Raw genomic sequence first — 19,822 nt, 5'->3', positions numbered from 1 at the left:
CAATTAAAACTCAAATTATGAGATACTACGTCTAAATTAATAGATACTTAGTCAAATTGTGGGATAAATCCTAAATTTCAAGTATATTTGTTCAAATCACAACTAGGGATGGGAATCGAAAACCGGTTCCTGTTGAGAATGGATAAGAAATGTTTCAATCCATGGATATTGTTAGCCTTTGTGCTTTACGATTCCCTAATCAATTCTTTACATTGTGCTGGAGCCGCTGGGCCTTGCGTCGACTAGTCTGCTGCAGCTAGCTTAGCTTAGCAATTAGATAAAATTTCCAAGAAAACTCTGATTCAGGATTTTCAGCTTGAAGTTTCATATTCAGTACATTTGAAATGGTATAAATCACCTTATTTACCAAAATAACAAAATAGCGCAAGCTTGATGGGAAACTGCATTGATATGCTAGCAGTTAGCATACATCAGTATAACTTCAGCTTCAGAATAGAATTTCGACTTTCATCACAGAAACATATCACATCAACTCTTTGTAAAAAATACTGAGAATTTCAAATGTCAAAAGTTAACGGGTAATAGAAAGGCTCATGGCTGACTTCATAACAACGGAAAGGTTCCAAACAACTTAAACCATTGCTATAACCACTTTAAGACACTAGATGGCCTACTTAATATATTACAACACAGTACATCAACGTCACATTGTGTGCAATTTTTACCTGTTTTTTGTATGATTATGCCAAGAAATATATAGACTCAAGGACCAATTACATTTTATTCACTTACAGTATAAACTCAATTAAATGTTGTTGACACAGAAAATCTGTAAAGCTACTTTTTGTACCAAGAAAATTCACAACAGGAATTGATAAGAGAATCAATAAAGTATCAGATCGATAAGCAGGATCGATAAGGGCATATTCCCATCCTCAATCACAAATAGTTAATTTTGAGACATTAAGTTGAAATCATGAGATAGAAAGTTGAATTATAACATAAAAAGTCAAAATGAAGGGTCACTACATCAAAATTGTGAGTTTAAACCGAATTTTTTAGATTAAAAATCAAAACTATGAGTCATAAGGTGGAAATTTAGAGATGACAAGTCAAACTTTGAGATACAAAAGTCAAAACTATGGATTATGAAAGTCCAAATACAAGATAAAATGTTAAAATAATGAGCTCTAAAGCCGAAATTATGAAGTCTTCTTAAATCAGCTGTTAAAAAAATCCAAAAGTAACCATAACCTTGTTTTAAAGATGCATTATTGAAACATTTTTATACAATTATTTTAACCTTTGTCCCACAGCACAGTGCACAATGCCTTTAATTCTCCTTGTTTGACTGAAACCATCGTTGGTCTAACCACCTCGAGATGTGAACGCAGCTGTAGGAAATGTTCTGTTTACCTGAGCAGTAACAAAATATACATGATACATCTGCATGAGAGCAAACATTCAACAGCAGGGCTGATATCAGAGAGTTAAAATTACAGACGCTATCAGCGGCTTATATAAATTCATTGTTTCTTATGAATCCCTCGAGCGTATGAAGGTAAATTGGATCCCACACAGCAAAGAGTGAGTCATGAAAAACACAATGCAGCTGGCACAAACACTGGTTTGGTTTCAGAGAAGTCTGCAGGATTATTCCTTTGAAATTGAGGGAAAATGTTCTTCTCTTCAAAATAAGAGAATAAAATCAGTCCATTACAGCAAGGAGAATAAATAAAGCAGATATTATGATACACAAGCTGAAAAAAAAAACAAAATAAATCTGGTAAATGACTGTGAGCTTTTCTTGTTTAGTGTCATTTTATGCTTCTGTTGGATCCAATTAAATTGAATAACTTTATTTTGTAGGGACCAAACACAACAGCACAACACACCACAGCCATTAATCGAGTATAGCTTTTGTGAGAAGGTTATAAAACAGAGGGATATTAATATTTACAGCCTCATATGGTTTATGAAAGATCACAGTTTCATTAGCATAAAGGTAGGACGTGATTATCCAGATATTTTTATCCTGAAACTGCTTCCAGGCTGCAAAAAATGCTTTTATTGGTACATTTTAATGTTAAAAGAGACCAAGATTGGATTGTCTGACAATAAAATATAACTTACAGACACCAGTTTGGCCTCATGTGTCTTTGAGGCAGGCGGTCTGGGTTTGAAACCAACCCACAGCCCTTGACCACTTCTCCAATTTTTATAAATACACACTAAAGGGCCAAAGCCAGGATTTTGGAACAGGTGAGGTTCATGATGAGCGCACTAAGCAAAATTTTTTAAATGCTTTTTTTACTTTTTTTTTTTTTTCTAGGCTACAAGTCACACAAGATTTTTGTTGTTTAAATATCTTTTAATGATGTGAAATCAGCATTTTCTAAACAAAAATGTATATTTTTTGAAAAAAACAAATCAACTTTTTACACCAAAGGCTAGCCGGATTCCAGTGTATTCTGTTTTAGTCTCTTGGACATGTTTGCCCTGCTTTCTGTAACTTGTTTCTGTGGAATGGGTGTATTAAAATCAATATGAGCTCAAAACAAAGCACGCTTCACGTGACTCGAGTAGTCGCATCATCGTGATGCGTACTCAGCCAGCTGATGAGCCAGGCGCTCTTAAAAAAAAAAAAAAAAAAAAGTGCTGTGAGCGCTCTCTGCTGCAGATAAAAGTAATTAAACTGGCTTTGATCAGATGATTTGACTGGCCGAACTAGTGCTGCATTATCTAAAAAAAAAATATATTGTGATCACCTAGGTGTAGATGGGCGGGGATGTGGTCTACAAAGTGCTATTAATAAAAACACTCTAGTTTTTGAATGGGGTTTGGTCCGCTGCCAAGCGCGTCACAGGGCGCATTTGCGGGTACGCGCATCAGCTGATCAAACAGCTGTTCACCACAAAACACGCACACAGGCACAAACAGAACACAAAGCCCATGGATGTTTACCACAATTTACAATTTACAAGCACGTTTCATGGAGGGGTTTCAAGCTTTTTATGAGTTTATGTTTTATTCAGTTGAGCTATTTGGGAAAAAAAAAAAAAAAAACTAGAAAAAATATAGGTGAGGTCCAGACCTTGCTGACCTCATACCTGGCTACGGCCATCACACTAAATATTACAAAAATAGAAAAAACTGGAGCTTCAGTAGTAAGAAGAAATTAAAGATAATAATTATAATAAAGAGTTTTGTACAGAGAAAAATATAAAAAATATTCACATAAGTTAAAATAAAGTCTAAAATTAAAAATTAAATTACTGCAATGAAAGGATGTCAAAGAACTGTGCAACTTTCAAAAGAAAAAAAAAAGAGAAACATAATTGTGCAAGACAAAAAAATAGGCTGTAGTTGTACAGCCAAGTACACTCAAACTTTTTCCCAGTTTCCTGCTCAGTCCACTTTCCTCTCTGTAAATAAAGGCAGAGAAGCCTAAAACTAAGATCAAAACAAAAAGAAATCACAACTTCAGGTTCATTTTTGTCTACAGGGGGCGCCAAAAACGCCCAAATTTAGATTTTCTCACAAGAGCCTTTACTGAAAAGCTGATCTACATCTCTGCTCTCTGTGCAGGAGGATATTAAAAAGCTAAATACAGGATATTACTAGTGATCAAAGGCTAAGCACACCTGCAGACTTAACATAATCATCCAATGATTCAGTTCACAGAGCGATTTAGAGCCGTGTTTACATGACGAGAGGCTGATTACATGTTTTAACAGCCAATAGCTGTTGAGGCTCCCTATCCTTAAAAATGTTGTCTCACTTGTGAGTTATGTAACCTCTGTCTACACAGGTCTTTTCATCCTAATAATGCCTGACATGCAAAAGCAATAACAGTGGACATGTTGTACCTTTCGTGGCCTCCCTGCCTTTGATTTGGAAAGAGATCCTCTCTCATGTTGATCTCTCTGTCTTTGGCCACAGGGAGTTTTTTTTATTGCCCTGCTTTCGTGGAAAAACAGTCCGCCGAGCAGCTCTGGCATGTTTATGAAAATGAAAGAAAAAAAACACTGTGTGGATGTTCATAATCTGTTACGTAAAGGGGATCAGCAGCTCAGCCTCTTGCTGCTGGAATTCCAGGTATCATACTCTGTTTCCTGTCTGTGCACCGGCTGCTCCCAACCATAATCCTAATTATTGCTCTGTCAGATAAAAAAGAAGCACAAACCTGCTGCGCCTACCCTGTTGCCCACATCTTCCTCCACCCGTCTCCACGCTGTCCCACACTGTGTCAGATTGCATTTCTGAATTTCTGTGGAAAATGCACACCAGCTCAAGATGTGTTGTTTATTTTCCACTGTTTGGATCTTTTGTGTTACATAAAGCAGTAAAGCCTGACTGAGCCGTAACTGTATCCTGACTGGGTGAAGCCGCTCAGAGCCACCACAGACACACAAACACAGACACAGGAATTTAGTCAAAGTTACAGCCATCACTCTCAGTGAGGAATCACTTTGCTGCACCTGGATTTATGCCCTTTTTTAAACGGTAAAGACAAGACAACAGAGTTTGTCATTTTATCAGTGCATAAATATTGGTTAATGGATTATAATACGAATACACTCACCTGCCACTTTATTAGGTACACCTTGCTAGTACCGGGTTGGACCCCCTTTTGCCTTCAGATCTGCCTTAATCCTTTATGGAATAGATTCAACAAGGTCCTGGAAACATTCCTCAGAGAGTTTGGTCCATATTGACATGATAGCATCACACAGTTGCTGCAGATTTGTCGGCTGAACATCCATGATGAGAATCTCCCGTTCCACCACATCTTTAAGGTGCTCTATTGGATTGAGATCTGGGGACTATGGGGGACATTTGAGTACAGGGAACTCATTGTCATGTTGAAGAAACCAGTCTGAGATGATTCCAGCTTTATGACATGGAGCATTATCCTGCTGGAAGTAGCCATCAGAAGATGGGTACACTGTGCTCATAAAGGGATGGACATGGTCAGCAACAATACTCAGGTAGGCTGTGGACTTTAAACCATGCTCAGTTGGTACTAAGGGGCCCAAAGTGAGCCAAAAAATATCCCCCACACCATTACACCAGCAGCAGCAGCCTGAACTGTTGATACAAGGCAGGATGGGTCCATGCTTTCATGTTGTTGACGCCAAATTCTGACCCTACCATCTGAATGTGGAGCAGAAATCCAGACACATCAGACCAGGCAACGTTTTTCCAATCTTCTATTGTCCAGTTTTGGTGTTGCTGTGTGAATTGTAGCCTCCGTTTCCTGTTCTTAGCTGACAGGAGGGTCACCCGGTGTGGTCTTCTGCTGCTGTAGCCCATCTGCCTCAAGGTTGGACGTGTTGTGTGTTCAGAGATGCTCTTCTGCAGACCTCGGTTGTAACCAGTGGTTATTTGAGTTACTGTTGCCTTTCTATCAGCTCCAACCAGTCTGTCCATTCTCCTCTGACCTCTGGCATCAACAAGACATTTTGGCCCACAGAACTGCTGCTCACTGGATATTTTCTCTTTTTGGGACCATTCTCTGTAAACCCTAGAGATGGTTGTGGGTTGAGTTGCTAAACTATCAGTTTTGTACTATGTTGATAAATCAGTGTCTGGATAAATGATGGAAGTGTTTACTGCTTTCGGACTCCTTTATCCTGAATGAAATGTCTTCCCAATAACACTTTAATGTTATCACCAGGGAAAAAGTATTCTGAAATCTGTGAACCCCCCAAAAAAACAAAAAGCAGAAGACGGTACAATACACCCTTTTAAAGCAGAGTCATTCGTTTTCTGAGTGTGTTTCTGGCTTTGTTTGCCGTTTATATATTTTCCAAAGATCCCCTCAGAGCCTACGCCCTTATCGCAACATGTCTCCAGGAATAATAAGTTGATTTCCAGGAACTCACTGTTCATATTTATTGTTCCCTGAAGATAAGTCTTTTTGAAATATTTTGACCTTCAGTTTTCACTGGTAAACAAGTTTTTTAAAGCTGTTTGTGTTTCAGGCCCAGCTCGTGCTGCAGTTATGTAAGGAAGATGATGCTTTAGGCTTCTTGATTAACGTTATTATGATTAAATAATCATTTTGTAAAAGAAAAACATGATATAAATGGGTTTTACTGCCTTGGTTGATATAATTCTATACACCTAATCTCTGTTTTTATGCTTTTAAAATTGGTGGATTTCAGTCTGGAGCTGAGATGCATGGACTTTTATTTTCACATTATCAACATATTTCTTAAAACACAGCCTTTGTTTTTCTTCAGACCTGCTGTTCCTCCTCTTCACACCATTTCTATACACTCTGAACCCATTTTCCTGAAATTACAGAAGGCTGCATTTTGAGTTATGTGAAGTCATAAAGGAAAATAGCTGTGAATGAAGCTGAGCAGACGGGAGGGTGGGTGTGCTGAGAAGTGAATAATGGCTTTTCATTAAAAACATGTCACTGCAGAAATCTGTAGAAAAAAAAGCATTTCTCCTCTAATCCTTCATCCTGTTTCCCTCCACGTTTGTTCTGAGCTCACCTCATACGTGTCTTTTCTCTTCTTCGTCCTCAGGTTCGAGAGCGAGACCTGCCGTTGGTCATGCACACGCTGTCTTCCGAATTCACTTTGCTGCGAGTCGTCAACGGGGAGACGGTGGCTGTTAACGATCTGGGAGTTACCAACGGCTTTGTAAAGCCAAAACTTGGTGAGAATGGAGAGACATTTAAGATTTAATTTGTGTTGATTTAAGCTGTAAAACAGGCCAGCCCTCTGGAGGCCTGTTGGGGGTGGGGGCTTGGTGTTTGAGGCCCCATGTACCCGTTATGTGATGACCTCATTATTCTAGCAAGTCTTGTGAAAATTTTGAGAAGATCTCATGTTCTAACAGCAGTATGAATATCTAGCATTATTCCTTTGTAACCACATTTTAAAAAAAGGAAAGCAAGATACCCCCTCTTTAAACATTTTCCTTTTTTTTAAAGGGAGGCTTTTCATTTTTCATATTTAAGGGGACATTTTGGAGAGCACTAAATAAGGAACGTGGAGCATCTTGTAAAAGTAGTTTTACAATCAATGAAATTCTTAATCTTTTAGCACATCAGCACCATAACAGCTAAAATAACGACTTCATTTTTAGTAATATCAGGACTTGAAGTTCTTATAAAAGTACAACTTCTTTTCTGACATCGCTTAGATTTTTTGTGGCCCCAACTGGCTGTCTCTAATTGACACCACTAAATGAACTCATTATTAAAGAGGTTTTAGGGCAGGAATGTCAAACTTGTGCCATGGAGGGCCGAGAGGCTGCAGGTTTACTTTCCAACCGAAAACTCCACCAGCTGATTTCACTGATTACCTCACCTTCAAGCAGAGAGCAGGGACTTATTAGTGAAATCAGCTGGTGGAGCTTTAGGTTGAAAAGAAAACATGCAGCCTTTTGGCCCTCCATGGCACGAGTTTGAGACCCCTGTTTTAGGGAATTGATTGGAGGTCATTTTCAGGCATTATCACACTTGTTTCAGTGTACTACAGTTCAGTACCATATCGAGGATGTTTTTCCAGATGCTTTTAAACGAATGAGGTTTGTTCAAACATCTGAAGTAGAAGTGTGTTCTTCCATTTGCGAGTAACTCTCCCTAAAATCTGGTCAAATATGATCCGCTCCAAAAGCTCCACAAAGAATCTTCCAAGTGGATTATTTCTTAGTTGTAAATTATTTGTCATATAATAAACAAGAAACATTCACCTTCTTTGCTACAAAGTCAATTAATGGCACAAAAATACAGTTAGGAAACTTATTCTGGTGATTTGAGCTGTATATGTTCATGTTAGGGGCAAAGTGAAGGCAAGTTTTTGATGGTTTGTTTTTTCTTTCTTTCAAAGCTAATTCTTAAAAGGTATGTGAGGAGTTTGAAAGTGATCTTGAAAAAGTCTGCCTTCTAGATTTATATGCCTGATCGTAATCTACAACTCAATTATCAGCGCCAATGTTGCTGGTTACAGGTTATTTTAAATTGCTACTTACTTAGCTTCCAGGACCGGCTTGATCTACGACACGTCTAGGACAAAATATATCTGTGTTTTTCTCTGCTGAAAACAATTTCTGTGATTAATTTTGTAGTGATGGTGGACGCTGGAGCCTAACTGTCAGACAAAAAAAGGACAGAAGAGCAGAAGAAAGATAAACAGGAGTGTGATACAGCCCAAGCTAAAGGCTAACACATGGGCTAAACTGTTTGTGCTAACGTTCATTCCAACCCACAGTCAGCAGTTATTCTGCAGTGGTCTGTTCAAACTTGAGAGTCTATCAATAAAATGAAGAGTGAGGTTACGTTAGCTCTGATTGGTAGATGACTGGCAGGACATAACCAGGATTTACTAACGTTACACATTACGACTTGTCTTAGAGCACCAGGCTGCCAGCTGCGCTAAATATAAACAACTACTAAACTACTTACAAACTGACAGTGTTTACTTGTTACGTTAGCCTACAGATACGTCCGAGCACCGGGCTAACATATAGCCGACTACTAAAACGTTTATCACAGTGTTTCAAACCTTAGCACTTCATAACTGTACTGATAGATACCTTACCTCAACAAAGAAATTTGTTTTGATCTGATCTCCATTTAATCCCACAAACACACGCCTCGCTAAAAGTAATTAACGACAGTGTCGTCAGGGCCAGAAGGTGGCGAGGGAGTGCAATTGAAACAGATCCTCCTCATAGCATCTTTAAGATAAAAATGCTTTCTCCTGTGCACAACATGTTAAACTTATCCAAACAGTCAATACTTTTATTAATTGAGAGTTTGAAGGTTCATTTTTTGCCTATGTATTAATAAATTTAGTTGTCAAAGAACTGTTAAGTTTTCCAGTTTTCCCTCTCTGGGTGTCTTTGGTTGTTTTAAACAAAAGTTTTGAACCCAATGTTTTGTTGTTTAAGACAAATCAGTTCTGAAAAATGTCAGGATTTTAAATGACTGCCATAAAAACGATCCATAAAAACGTTTCTCAGCCTCAGTTTCTCGCTGCGTCTGAGCTCTCGTGTATTTGTTTTGTTTTGCAGTGCCCCGTCCCATCATTCATCCTTTATCCAGTCCCAGCAACATGTTCTGTGTGACGAGCCTGGACCCAGACACGCTGCCCTCTGTCGCCACCCTGCTCATGGATGTTATGTTCTACTCTGGAGGGTAAGACTCGTCTCATCTTTAACTTAAAATCCACAAGAGCTATATCTGTGTTTAAGAATATTTAAGCAGCCTAACAAACAGCGTCACCTGGGTAAACAGAAATCCAAAACTGTAGAAGTAGAAGAGAAACAAAATGAAAATTAATTCCTTCAATCCACAAACTTTTTCAACTCTTAATCTTTCTTCTTTCCAAGTTTTGACTCAATTATCCCTCTCAGTCCAGTCCAGGAAGGCTGTCTGGGTTTTGTACCTGCACTTGGATTACCTGAGGTGGAGCTACTTTTGGTCAATCTACTGTTTTTGCCTGAAGGGGAACGCAGAAACTTGTTAAATGTGAGATAGACAGCATGAAACCTCGACAGACATTCTCAACATCGCCACTAAATTTTGTTCAGACTTCCATATTCCCCTCAGGAGGAACCATAATAACTTTGTGATCCCCTGACATTTCATTTAACACCAACATGGAGTTACAACCAAAAAGTCTTTGGAGGTTTCTGAACATATACCTGCAAAACTAAAGACTTTTATATCAGCGTCTGCTCTACTTTGTGATGACTTTAGAAGCAAAACATGCTAAAGTTATGGTTACAGTGATTTACGTAAACAAGCAATGTGTTGGTGTGTAGCTCAGATTTAAGCCTCACACAGACTGATAGAGCCCTGTTTTTTACTCCTATTATATGGATTAAAGACGAGACAACACAAGACAATATGAGATGAGACAAAACCAACAGAGACAAGATGACAAAAAACGATATACGCCAGGAAAACACACAATGTAAAGCCTGAAAGCTACAAAAGCCTCTATATGATTCATGAAACATTGACTGTATTATTAATAAACGTATAGAATAGAGATAGACCGATATAGATTTTTGGGGGCTGATACCGATACTGATTATTAGTAGGCAAGGAGGCCGATATAGGCATAATCAGCCCGATTAATCGGGCTGATTAATCGGGCTGATTTGGGCTGATTAATCAGCCCGATTAATCAGCCCGATTAATCAGCCCGATTAATCGGTCGGGCTCTAGTGCATACCTTCTCTTGTCTTAAATAATGTGGTACAATCATATGTCCTTATATTAGCATTCATAAATAATAAAAACCAACCACCACTTTATAAGCCTCACTAGATGTAACTCTTACCTAGGTCAGTCAGTCGGTCTGTGTTTTCTGTCCGGGATGTAATTTCTGCATCATTGGCTCCTCCACACTGAGTTTTGTTCCTGTTTTCTGTGTCTTTCCAGGCCAAAGGAGCCCGGAGCCTCCAGCGAGGACTCCAACCACATCCGCTTCTTCTCCTTCTCCCTGATCGAGGGCTACATCTCTCTGGTCATGGATGAACAGACAACTCAAAGGTGAAGCTGCAGAAAACAACGTATTTATATCATGGTGGGATGATTATCCACTCTGCAGGATGAGATGTTTTGTTTTAGTCAACACCTGCATTTAAACAAAGGGGAACAAGTATGTGATGGCCGTTTGAGGGGGCGATTAGATTGTTGCTAAGCGATAGCAGAGCAGTCGGGTGTATAGGATGTACTTAGGCCACAGTGGGTTCCTGGCTGACTCATTTATTCTCCTCTGTGTTCCCCTGATTCTCTAATTAAGCAGAAAAGATGTAAAGAAACCTGAGTAGCTGCACATCCCATGTGGTTTCTCCTTTTTTTCCCCAGCGCTTCAGCTCCTGAGAGCAGATCGAGCAGTTAGGAATCTCTTATATGGGTCAGTCGTGTCTTTAAGCCGACTGGAGGTGAACTAATAATTGGACCAAACTTCCTTTAATTCTTCAAACTTCATGTTTTGCTGCTGCAACATATAGGTCAGCCTGAGGTTTTTATAAGACCTGGTGTGTAGCCTTAAAGGAATAGGTCACCTATTTTTCTCTGCTTTACAAAGACTCCTTTATTCAATGCAGCAGGTTGGGCAGCAGGAACAGACCTCACCTGCTGATTAGAGACTTTCAAGTTAAATTTTAGCTCTTTCTGCTGCAGGCGGCGGTTACCTGGGAAAGCTGCCCGTCACTCTTTAACCAGAGCTAAACAAAGGAGTGCTTTAGAGGGGTATTACGCAAACATTAAAGACAAAATAAACCTGTGTTACAAAAGTATAATGTTAGAGGAATCAAAGTTTAACAAATTAAAATCTGCAGGAGGATCCTTGTCCCACTCCCACTGTGAGAGGATTTTAATTTGTTGTGAGAGAAGTAAAGGGACGAATGGCCATTTACTAAAATATTATGCTGATGTCATGTTATTGTTTTTGTGCACTGGATAAAACATTTGAAAAATGCATAAAAATATACAGTTCTGCAGTTTCATTTAGCAGACGCTTTTGTCCAAAGCAGTGTACAACACAATCAAGAATTTAGACAGAAGGAAAACCTAGTTAGTGCAACAACAGTGCAACAAGTTATTTGGCAGCAGGATATTGTTTTTTTTTGTTTAATAATGTAGAATAATCTAGCCAACTAACCTAATTAATTGCTGCAACAATATACTTCAACAACATTCAGTATTAGTGCTAAAAAATCGATAACAATTTAGACCTTCTGACTTATTCTACCCCTGAGGACAAAGAGGAGAAGGGTCAGATTAAGTGCTTAAGTGTTCCCTGAACAGATGAGTTTTCAAACATCTCTTAAAGTAGAAAGGGACTCTGTGGATCATAGAGAGTTAGGTTATTCATTCCACAATTCAGACACAACAGAGGAGAAGAGTCTGGCTAGTGATTTGGAGCCGCGCTGGGCTGGTAGCACCAGGCGTCTTTCACAAGCAGAGCGTAGAGGACCAGAAGGAGGGTAGACCTGGATGAGGGACCCCAGTTAGGCAGGAGCTGTTCTTGTCAATGTTTAGTAATCTAGAAGTAGAGCTTTGAATTTGATTGGAGCTGCCTCTGGAAGCCAGTGAAGAGAGATTAACAGCGGGGTGATATGTGCTGTTTTGGGCTGGTTAAAGACCAGATGTGCTGCTGCATTTTGGGTAATCTGCAGAGGTTTAGATGTGCACGCAGTAGGCAATGCATGTTATCACAAAGGCCTGTACCAGGAGCTGCATGGCCTGTTGTGTTTTTTGTAAAATCTGATTGGACAACAGTTCATTTTATTGCTGTTAGTAGAGTTTCCAGGTAAAAACATTGTCTTGTTTATTTATTATGATTCTATTAAACTTCTCTTGTCATACTCTTCTTCCTTCTTTTCTCAATTTTGCATTTTTAATCACGTCAGTGCAAACTTTTTACTTTTAAAGGCTCCTTATTCACAGACTTTACAACCAGTCTGACTAAACCATTTTTTGTGGAGTGGTCATTACTGTGGTTATGAGGTTTGGCTAATCATTATCAAGCATTAAACACAGCCAGGTAATAACTACATTTAATACCACTAATTAGAATGTGGTTCTCTCTGTCTGAGTAATATTCACTCCTGGTAACAATTAAGAAAATTAACGATTGCTCATAACAGACAAAACCAGTCTGTTCTGAGTCTGACGCTCATTTAAAGAGCCAAAAAACAACAGGAACAGCGCTCAAAGGCTGAAAAATGTAGTGCTCTTAACTCTGATCTGTCTCATGCTGTAAAGGATCATCTTTAACTTTATTTACTGACCATCTTTCCTTGTTGTTTGTTCTTTTAAAGGTTTCCAAACAATGTCCTCTTCACTAGTGCTTCTGGGGAGCTTTGGAAAATGGTTCGTATCGGAGGACAACCTTTAGGATTTGGTGAGTTTCTTTAACCTACAGCTCGGTTATCAAGACTACGACTCAGAACCAGAAACAGAACCAGAGATGAAACAATCTACAACCATAGCATATTTCTTTCTATATTGACATTTGTGGTTGCAGTTTTGTAGATTATACAGTATGTGAAATGACAATGAAATTCACATGTACACTTACTTGTGTTAATATAATCTATACTTAAGCAACAAAATCACACGATATGACTGTGTTTTTATATAAATATGTTCATTTAAAAAAAAAAAAACATGTCTCCGTTCTTTAAAAGGTTATTGATTACAATAAGTAATAAAAATAGTAAAGTCAGACACTCTGGCACTTTCCTTTAAGACGGTTGATAGTTATCACAAATTTGAGATTAAAGCAACTTTTTCAGCTTGTTTCCTCGATCAACACATTTTAACATTTTTGTTGTTGTTCTCATAAACAACTTTAGAGTCTATGGACACATTTCCTAATGTCAAATCTTCAAACAGCAAGTTTCTCTGCAAGAATTTTCAACCAAAGAAACAACTCTGGGGCCGTTTACACGACAACGGTTTTAGGCTGAAACGCAAAAGTTTTGTCGCATTTCAGCCTCGCGTTTACAACGAAAACGGCGTTGAGGCCAACCTAAAACGCAAACTTTTGAAAACGGCCTCCAGAGTAGGATTTTTCCTGAAACGCTGCCGACGCCGTTGCCGTGTAAACAATAAGTCAGCATTTTCAGCGGAAACGCTGACGTCACACTCCACTTCACGAGTGCGCATACAACAGAACAACAGAACAACAGAACTGTTGATATGATCGTCCCGAACTACCGTGTTGTACTTGTGCTGCTGAATCTGCTTAATCTGCTGACTGTCTTTCAGCAAAATGTGCATCTGTTGCTCCACTTTAGCACTAAGTATTCACCAATACACCAGATGATCAGCCCAACTCTACTTAAGTGGAGATGCTTCTGGACAAGACAGTTACAGCACCACCTGCAGGCCCGGCATGCTTCGTACAGCGTTTTCAGTCCCTCAGCGTCTCCATGTAAACGCAGATTTTTTTCACTGCGTTTTAGCGTTTTTAGATGAAACATTGTCGTGTAAATGGGGCCTTAGAAACAGAGACCATACACTAGTTTGTCATAACGGATACAAAAAATGATGGATTAGTGGGATAAATGTCACTCCTCTTCTATCTTAAGACATGTGGTGGAGGCACAGGTGTCACTTTATTAAGCCTTAAACATCTGCAATTCAATACAACACTAAAGCAGTATTTGTTTTTTATTACTGGGGTTTAAACTCAAGTATTTGGCTGAAAATTAAGTCGAGATCAAGTCCACACTTGATCACAGCCTGTGGGCAGATTAATAAACCACTGGTATTAACTGAATTCTGTTTTTTGCAGATGAGTGCGGCATCGTGGCTCAGATATCAGAACCCCTGGCAACAGCGGACATTCCAGCTTACTACATTAGTACCTTCAAGTTCGACCACGCACTGGTAAGACGGCGACTCTGCAAAGCATTTTATTTCCCCTGAGTAACTGTACACAGCATGTTCTCAAAGGAAAAGAAATTCAGCCATTTTTCTAGTTGGAGACAGCGGGTTATCAGACATTTTTGTTTCTGCAGGTTCCCGAAGAAAACATCCAAAGTGTGATCGGAGCTCTGCGGACCAAGAGCACAGCACAGTGAAGGACAGCCAGAGGAAAACGACCGTTTTCAAAGTCATTTCGTTCAAACGTTTATCATGTCCAAAAAGTGCCAAGAGCTTATTAGCGGACTCCTGTGGACCGGCTCTGAAGGAAGGGATCTAACCACAAAGCATGGGCGGCGTATGTGGGGGAGTGTGATGGTGTGTTAGGGATGCCTTTGTTACTCAGTCATTTTCTCCCCCTCCACCCCTCCTCTCTTCCTCGGCACTTGAGCCCCTCCACTGCCCGCTCTCTGGTAGTTGTTGCTTTAGTTTACCAGACTGAATATGTTTCTTTTCCTCTCTGAAGCTGCTTCTTCCCACTCCCTGACCCTCATGAGCACCATACTGTATTAGTTACATAATTCCTTTTACTGAAGGATGACGAATGTACTCTCTAAAGCAAAAGAAATATTATATATATCTATATATCAAGCTCTCCATTTTTCCCTTTTGTTTTGTTTGTTTGGTTTTTCACAGGTCATTTCTCAGTGCCAAGATGCTTGAATGCCGAAACTGATGCCTTTGTGGAAATACTTTTCATGTGTGCAATTGAAGGAGACAATTTGTGAGCGGGTGCTGAGTGACTGAGCGCCTGGTGGAAACATGGTGTTGATTTTTCTTTTGTTGCTTTTAGTAGAAGTTTTAATCTCAGACTTAAACCATGAAGTGGATCCAAGATATTGATGAGAGGACTCTTTTTTTTTTTTTTTTTTTTTTTATAGTGATCTTGAAGTTATTCACACTGTGAGCAACACGGTTTATGAGTCACACTGAAAGATGGCCCTTGATCTATGAAGTGGGAAAACTAAGAAGCTTTTTACACTTTTTACTTCTCTGCAACTGCAAACATGTCTGTAGCATCTTAGTTTCTTTGACTTTATTTTTCTCTCTTGATTTCACTTTTTTTAACAGGTTTTTGTTCATCGCAGAGACCAAAATGCCTCTGGCAATCAGAGCTATGAAACAAGTGATGCAGCTGTAGCTTACACTTTGTTTACGTGACTCCTTGTTGAAAGTTTTACATTATAGTTTAAAGTTGCATGCTAACTAACAAACACTATAAATTGATCGTTGCATAAATTATTTTCCCCTTTTTGCTCATTTCAATCGCTGATGACGGAAAAGTAGATTTAAAATAGGTTAAAAAAATGTCTCAATATGTCCGTCTGTGTTTGTTTTAGAAACGAGATAAAGACAGTATGAGATTGAGAAATGTTCTTTATCCAGTGAATTAAATCAGAATCAGGACCGGGTTAAATACTTAACCTAGGAGGCTTTCCTTTTTTCTTTCAAAGAGATAATGCAATTATTAAATAATCATTTATTGCATTTCAATCAGCCCTAGATTTTTGTGTCTTGTTATGGTTTTGAAAACAGATGTGTGATACGACCTAAGCTTGCCTAAAAAACTATTTTTAGCTTTTAATTTTATGTATTTTTGGCCCAGAGTTTGACATCAAGATTGTTTCCCCTTTCATTTCAGTTAGTGCAGTTAGCATAGCTTAGCATACTGAGTAGAAACAGATGGAAACCACTAGTCTGGCTTTGCAGCATTTGTTTACAACCTGAACTACAGAAAACAAACAAAAAAAAGATATAACACTCCATAACTTTTCAGAGTAGGTGCATATCCGAATTTCCATTTCTCCATCAAAAAAGCAAAGTTTTCGTTATGTTACATATACTTTCACAGTCAAAACCTGTGAATCAACATCTGCTAAATCAATCTGGTTAAAGAGAAACAGTCAGCTCAGATGCCTGAATATCACATCTTTATGATTTTTAAATTTTATTTTAATGCAAAAACAATGATTTACACTCCATTAGCATATCTATGAGATAATCAGAATACAGAGATGAGTCACACTCCATCACTCCAGCTCTGGACGATCTTGTTGCTCACAGTGAGAATCGGCAGTAAAGACATGATGATAAAATACAATGATTATTATTTTCCTCCACAGTAGTTTTTACTGAGCCACTTTGACAATGTACCAGAATATCAACTGAGTGCTAAACATAAGCTACGGTTCACGCAGGGCGGGAACGTTTCCCTCCTGACCCTGGTGTCCATTACGGTCTTGAAGCTGCCCCTCCACCGCCCCAGTCTGCACTTTAATGCAGGTTCCCCCCCAGCAGGCCTGCTGTACTGATGTGAAACGGGGAGGGTTATTTACTTTACAAAGATCCTGTCCAGACGGGGAGATTTGTGTCGGTCTTAAACATTTGGTTATGTTTTTCTATCTTTCTCTTTCTTTTCCCACAACACCTTGCACCTAACAACAACCTTTCTTCTGATCAGCTGTGATGAGTAGAAACCCTGTGTTTATCAGTGTTACAACATGAGGAAGGTGACTTTTCTTCTGACTCCATTTCACGGAAAACGTTGAAAGCTTTTCATTTGGAGCTTCTTGTGTGAGAAATAAACAAGCTTTTTTTGAACTGACGTGTGATGTGGCATCATTTTACCGTCTTTTCTTTCAACCACTTAGTGTCTAACTGTTTTTTTATCATATTTTCTCTGGGTTGTTTTTTGGTTGGCTTTTAATCACACGAACATGGAATTAAAAAGGAAAAAATAAGAGATACTGAATCAAAATGATCTTTCTTATTCACATGCCCTTTAATGGTTGTGATGTCTCTACTTCCTGTTGCTGAGCCAACCATGCAAAGAATGTGCGTTTCTGAATAATGCATTTCTGATGACTATAGTGTTTTTAAGACCTTAAAAAATATTATATTTCACAGTTTTATTGTTGGAGCTTCACAAATTGCACAACAACTCTTTATAATCAAATAATTATGACAAAGTTTGTCACATTTTTGACTTCTTATCTAAATTTTCTTCTATATTATAACTGGGGCAAGTAGTCCTGTTTTTTTTTGACCTGTCAGAAACAGGCTTCCTTGTATGAGGGACCAGAGCTCGAAGTTAGTGTCTGCATCACCTGGTCCATTTTTTTAAATGATAAGCGTCATTGCAGACTGTCCTTGTTAAATGAAGTTAAGGAAAGAATAGGTAAATCCCCTCTCTGATAGTTGCATCAATGTGGTCTTTAGTTCAGTCTTTTTAAGCTGAATTCCCCCATAACTTGGTGATTTAGACAAATTTTGTGACACATGATATAAAGACTTCAAACAACTCTGTTTTTTCGGAGCTTGATTGAACCATATGTGATGTTATTGTACTCTGGTTGAGTTTTATTTCACGTTTCAGAGGAAACTAATGAAGCTTGCATGACTTCATGCAGGACACAGAAGTTGTGAACCCAGCTGTTACCAGCTGACAGGCTGATGTTCAAAGCATCGTTTCAGACTCCACTCAACCAATCACTGCTCTTTCCAATGATGAGGCGGTGTTTTTAAAACGTCTTCACTCTCCCTGATCCCTGCTACACAGATGCTACTCACATTCTGCTGCTGGTGGTTACATTTTGCCTCCTGGCTCTTGAGTCTATATGTATGTATCTACCCATGTGTGTGTGTTTGGCTAACCAAAGAGAGCACTCTGAAAAGCAGAGCCTTAAAAAACAATAATATACAATTTTTTTATTTTATTGTTTTTGCTATTTTCTTCTGAGAAAAAAGTCAGAATTCTAATTAAAGTCAGAATTTAAGAAATAAAAAAAAATTAGTTAAATTTAAAAAAAAAACATCTTTTTTTTTTTATTTCTATCTTGTCTGAGATAAAAGTCAGAATTCTGATTTTTTTTTTCCCAGAAAAAAAATATAATTATTTAATTTAAAAAAAAAAAAAAAAAAAAGATGTTTTTTTTTTCCCAGTGGCCCTAACCCTCTTCCATATAAACACGTCCAATTCATCATGGAATTATTTAGATACTTGAACTGAAAGTCAACCAAAATATTCAATGATCTCTCCCAGGCAGAATCAAACAGCACACAGAAGTACAAAAAATATGAAACAACACAAAAAATACACACACACAAATAATAACCCACCATACTCACCAACATTTCTACACATGTATGTACACAGACTTAAATATGCATAAATATATGCTTACACATTGTTGGTCTTCACAATGTTAAAGTCAGTAAAATGTAAATAAGATAAAAAATATATATATATAATATAAAAAAGTGTTTTCTTATTTACTGAAAACCTTGAAGTATGTTTTAGAGAATTATGCTACGAGGCCAACATTATTAAAAAACATTTAAAATACTCCCTAAGTACAACTTCTTTAAATAATGGACATCTAACCAAAAAATCACAAAGTAATACTTTATTTAAAGTATGAAAGAGAAGCTTTTTTCTGTTCTGATTATTATTATCAAGTTAATCTTCCAATATTTAAAACAAAAAAGAAAAATATGAAACTTTCATGAAGTTTAATTTGAATGGAAGGATGTCTGTGTGTTTCTTTCTCCTGTGGTGTCATTTTAATCTTTATTTGAATAAAACCTGCTCTTATGTTTCCTCCTCTGGACTTTGGCACCGCTGATCCTCCTCAGCCTGTAGCAAATGGAGGCCAGCAGGTAAATCAGCTGTCTGTACGATCTGACCTGAGTAAACAAAGCGGAGATCAGACAGGAGCCTCCTCACGCCTCCTTTTCTCTCTGCTTCAGCTCACACTGGGAGAAGAAGAAGAGGAGGAGGAAGAGGAGAAGTGCTCCAGCTGCAGACTGGGGTTAGAAGAGCAAACATGGTATGTTAGTGTTTTCACTTATGATCATCTTTCTTCTTATATAATCCTCACTGCTGGACTCCACACCTCACTGACTCCTCTGCAGACTTCTTTTACCTCCCAGGGTTGATTTGGTGAATTACAGTAACTCTCATTACTGCCGTGAGTACATGCTATTAAAGACACCTCTCTAAACTTCAGAAAACAAGAAGAATATCCGAGCTGAAGCACATTTGGATCACAGATTAATGAGCTTCAGCTTCCTTGGAGAGAGGATGTTGACGTATCAGAAACTTACTAGAGTTGAGCAGGTTTACACGATGTAACCCACAGAGAAGTGAACTGTTTTTAAACTAACAGCACTCCAAAATGAACAAAATACTTCTGTTTTTCTCCATCAATACGACCCACTCGCTGCAATTAAGATTCAAATCTCAAGAGGAGCTGCAAACCAGGGAGCATCTCATCAGCGCTCTAATTGAAATGCATCACTCTCACCCTGTTTGCCTGATTTACATTCTATAGAGCCGGAGGTCAGTGGTGGGAAACCTCCTCCCACAGACAGGATGAATCAGAACTTGAGCAGCCTGATGTAAACAGCAGTGAGTCAGCACTTCAGCCAGATGACACCAAA

At 38.5% G+C, this 19,822-nt stretch overlaps 1 protein-coding gene across 1 annotated transcript in view; it reads left to right on the top strand.

The window, feature by feature from the left end:
- The window catches only part of castor2 (cytosolic arginine sensor for mTORC1 subunit 2), a 33,843-nt gene extending 16,868 nt beyond the window's left edge, over window positions 1-16,975 (top strand). The window contains exons 4-9 of the mRNA XM_074673047.1: window positions 6,504-6,636; window positions 9,001-9,124; window positions 10,379-10,489; window positions 12,769-12,851; window positions 14,250-14,344; window positions 14,476-16,975. Coding sequence (XP_074529148.1) covers window positions 6,504-6,636; window positions 9,001-9,124; window positions 10,379-10,489; window positions 12,769-12,851; window positions 14,250-14,344; window positions 14,476-14,538 — 609 coding nt within the window. The 3' untranslated portion in view covers window positions 14,539-16,975. The remainder of the gene's footprint in view (window positions 1-6,503; window positions 6,637-9,000; window positions 9,125-10,378; window positions 10,490-12,768; window positions 12,852-14,249; window positions 14,345-14,475) is intronic.
- Window positions 16,976-19,822: the final 2,847 nt, after the last annotated feature.

Source organism: Halichoeres trimaculatus, unplaced genomic scaffold, assembly GCF_033239565.1.
Source record: "Halichoeres trimaculatus isolate MK-OKI-2021-1 unplaced genomic scaffold, fHalTri1.1 fHalTri1_scaffold_6, whole genome shotgun sequence".
Taxonomy (NCBI): domain Eukaryota; kingdom Metazoa; phylum Chordata; class Actinopteri; order Labriformes; family Labridae; genus Halichoeres; species Halichoeres trimaculatus.
This window is presented reverse-complemented; position numbering and strand designations above follow the sequence as displayed.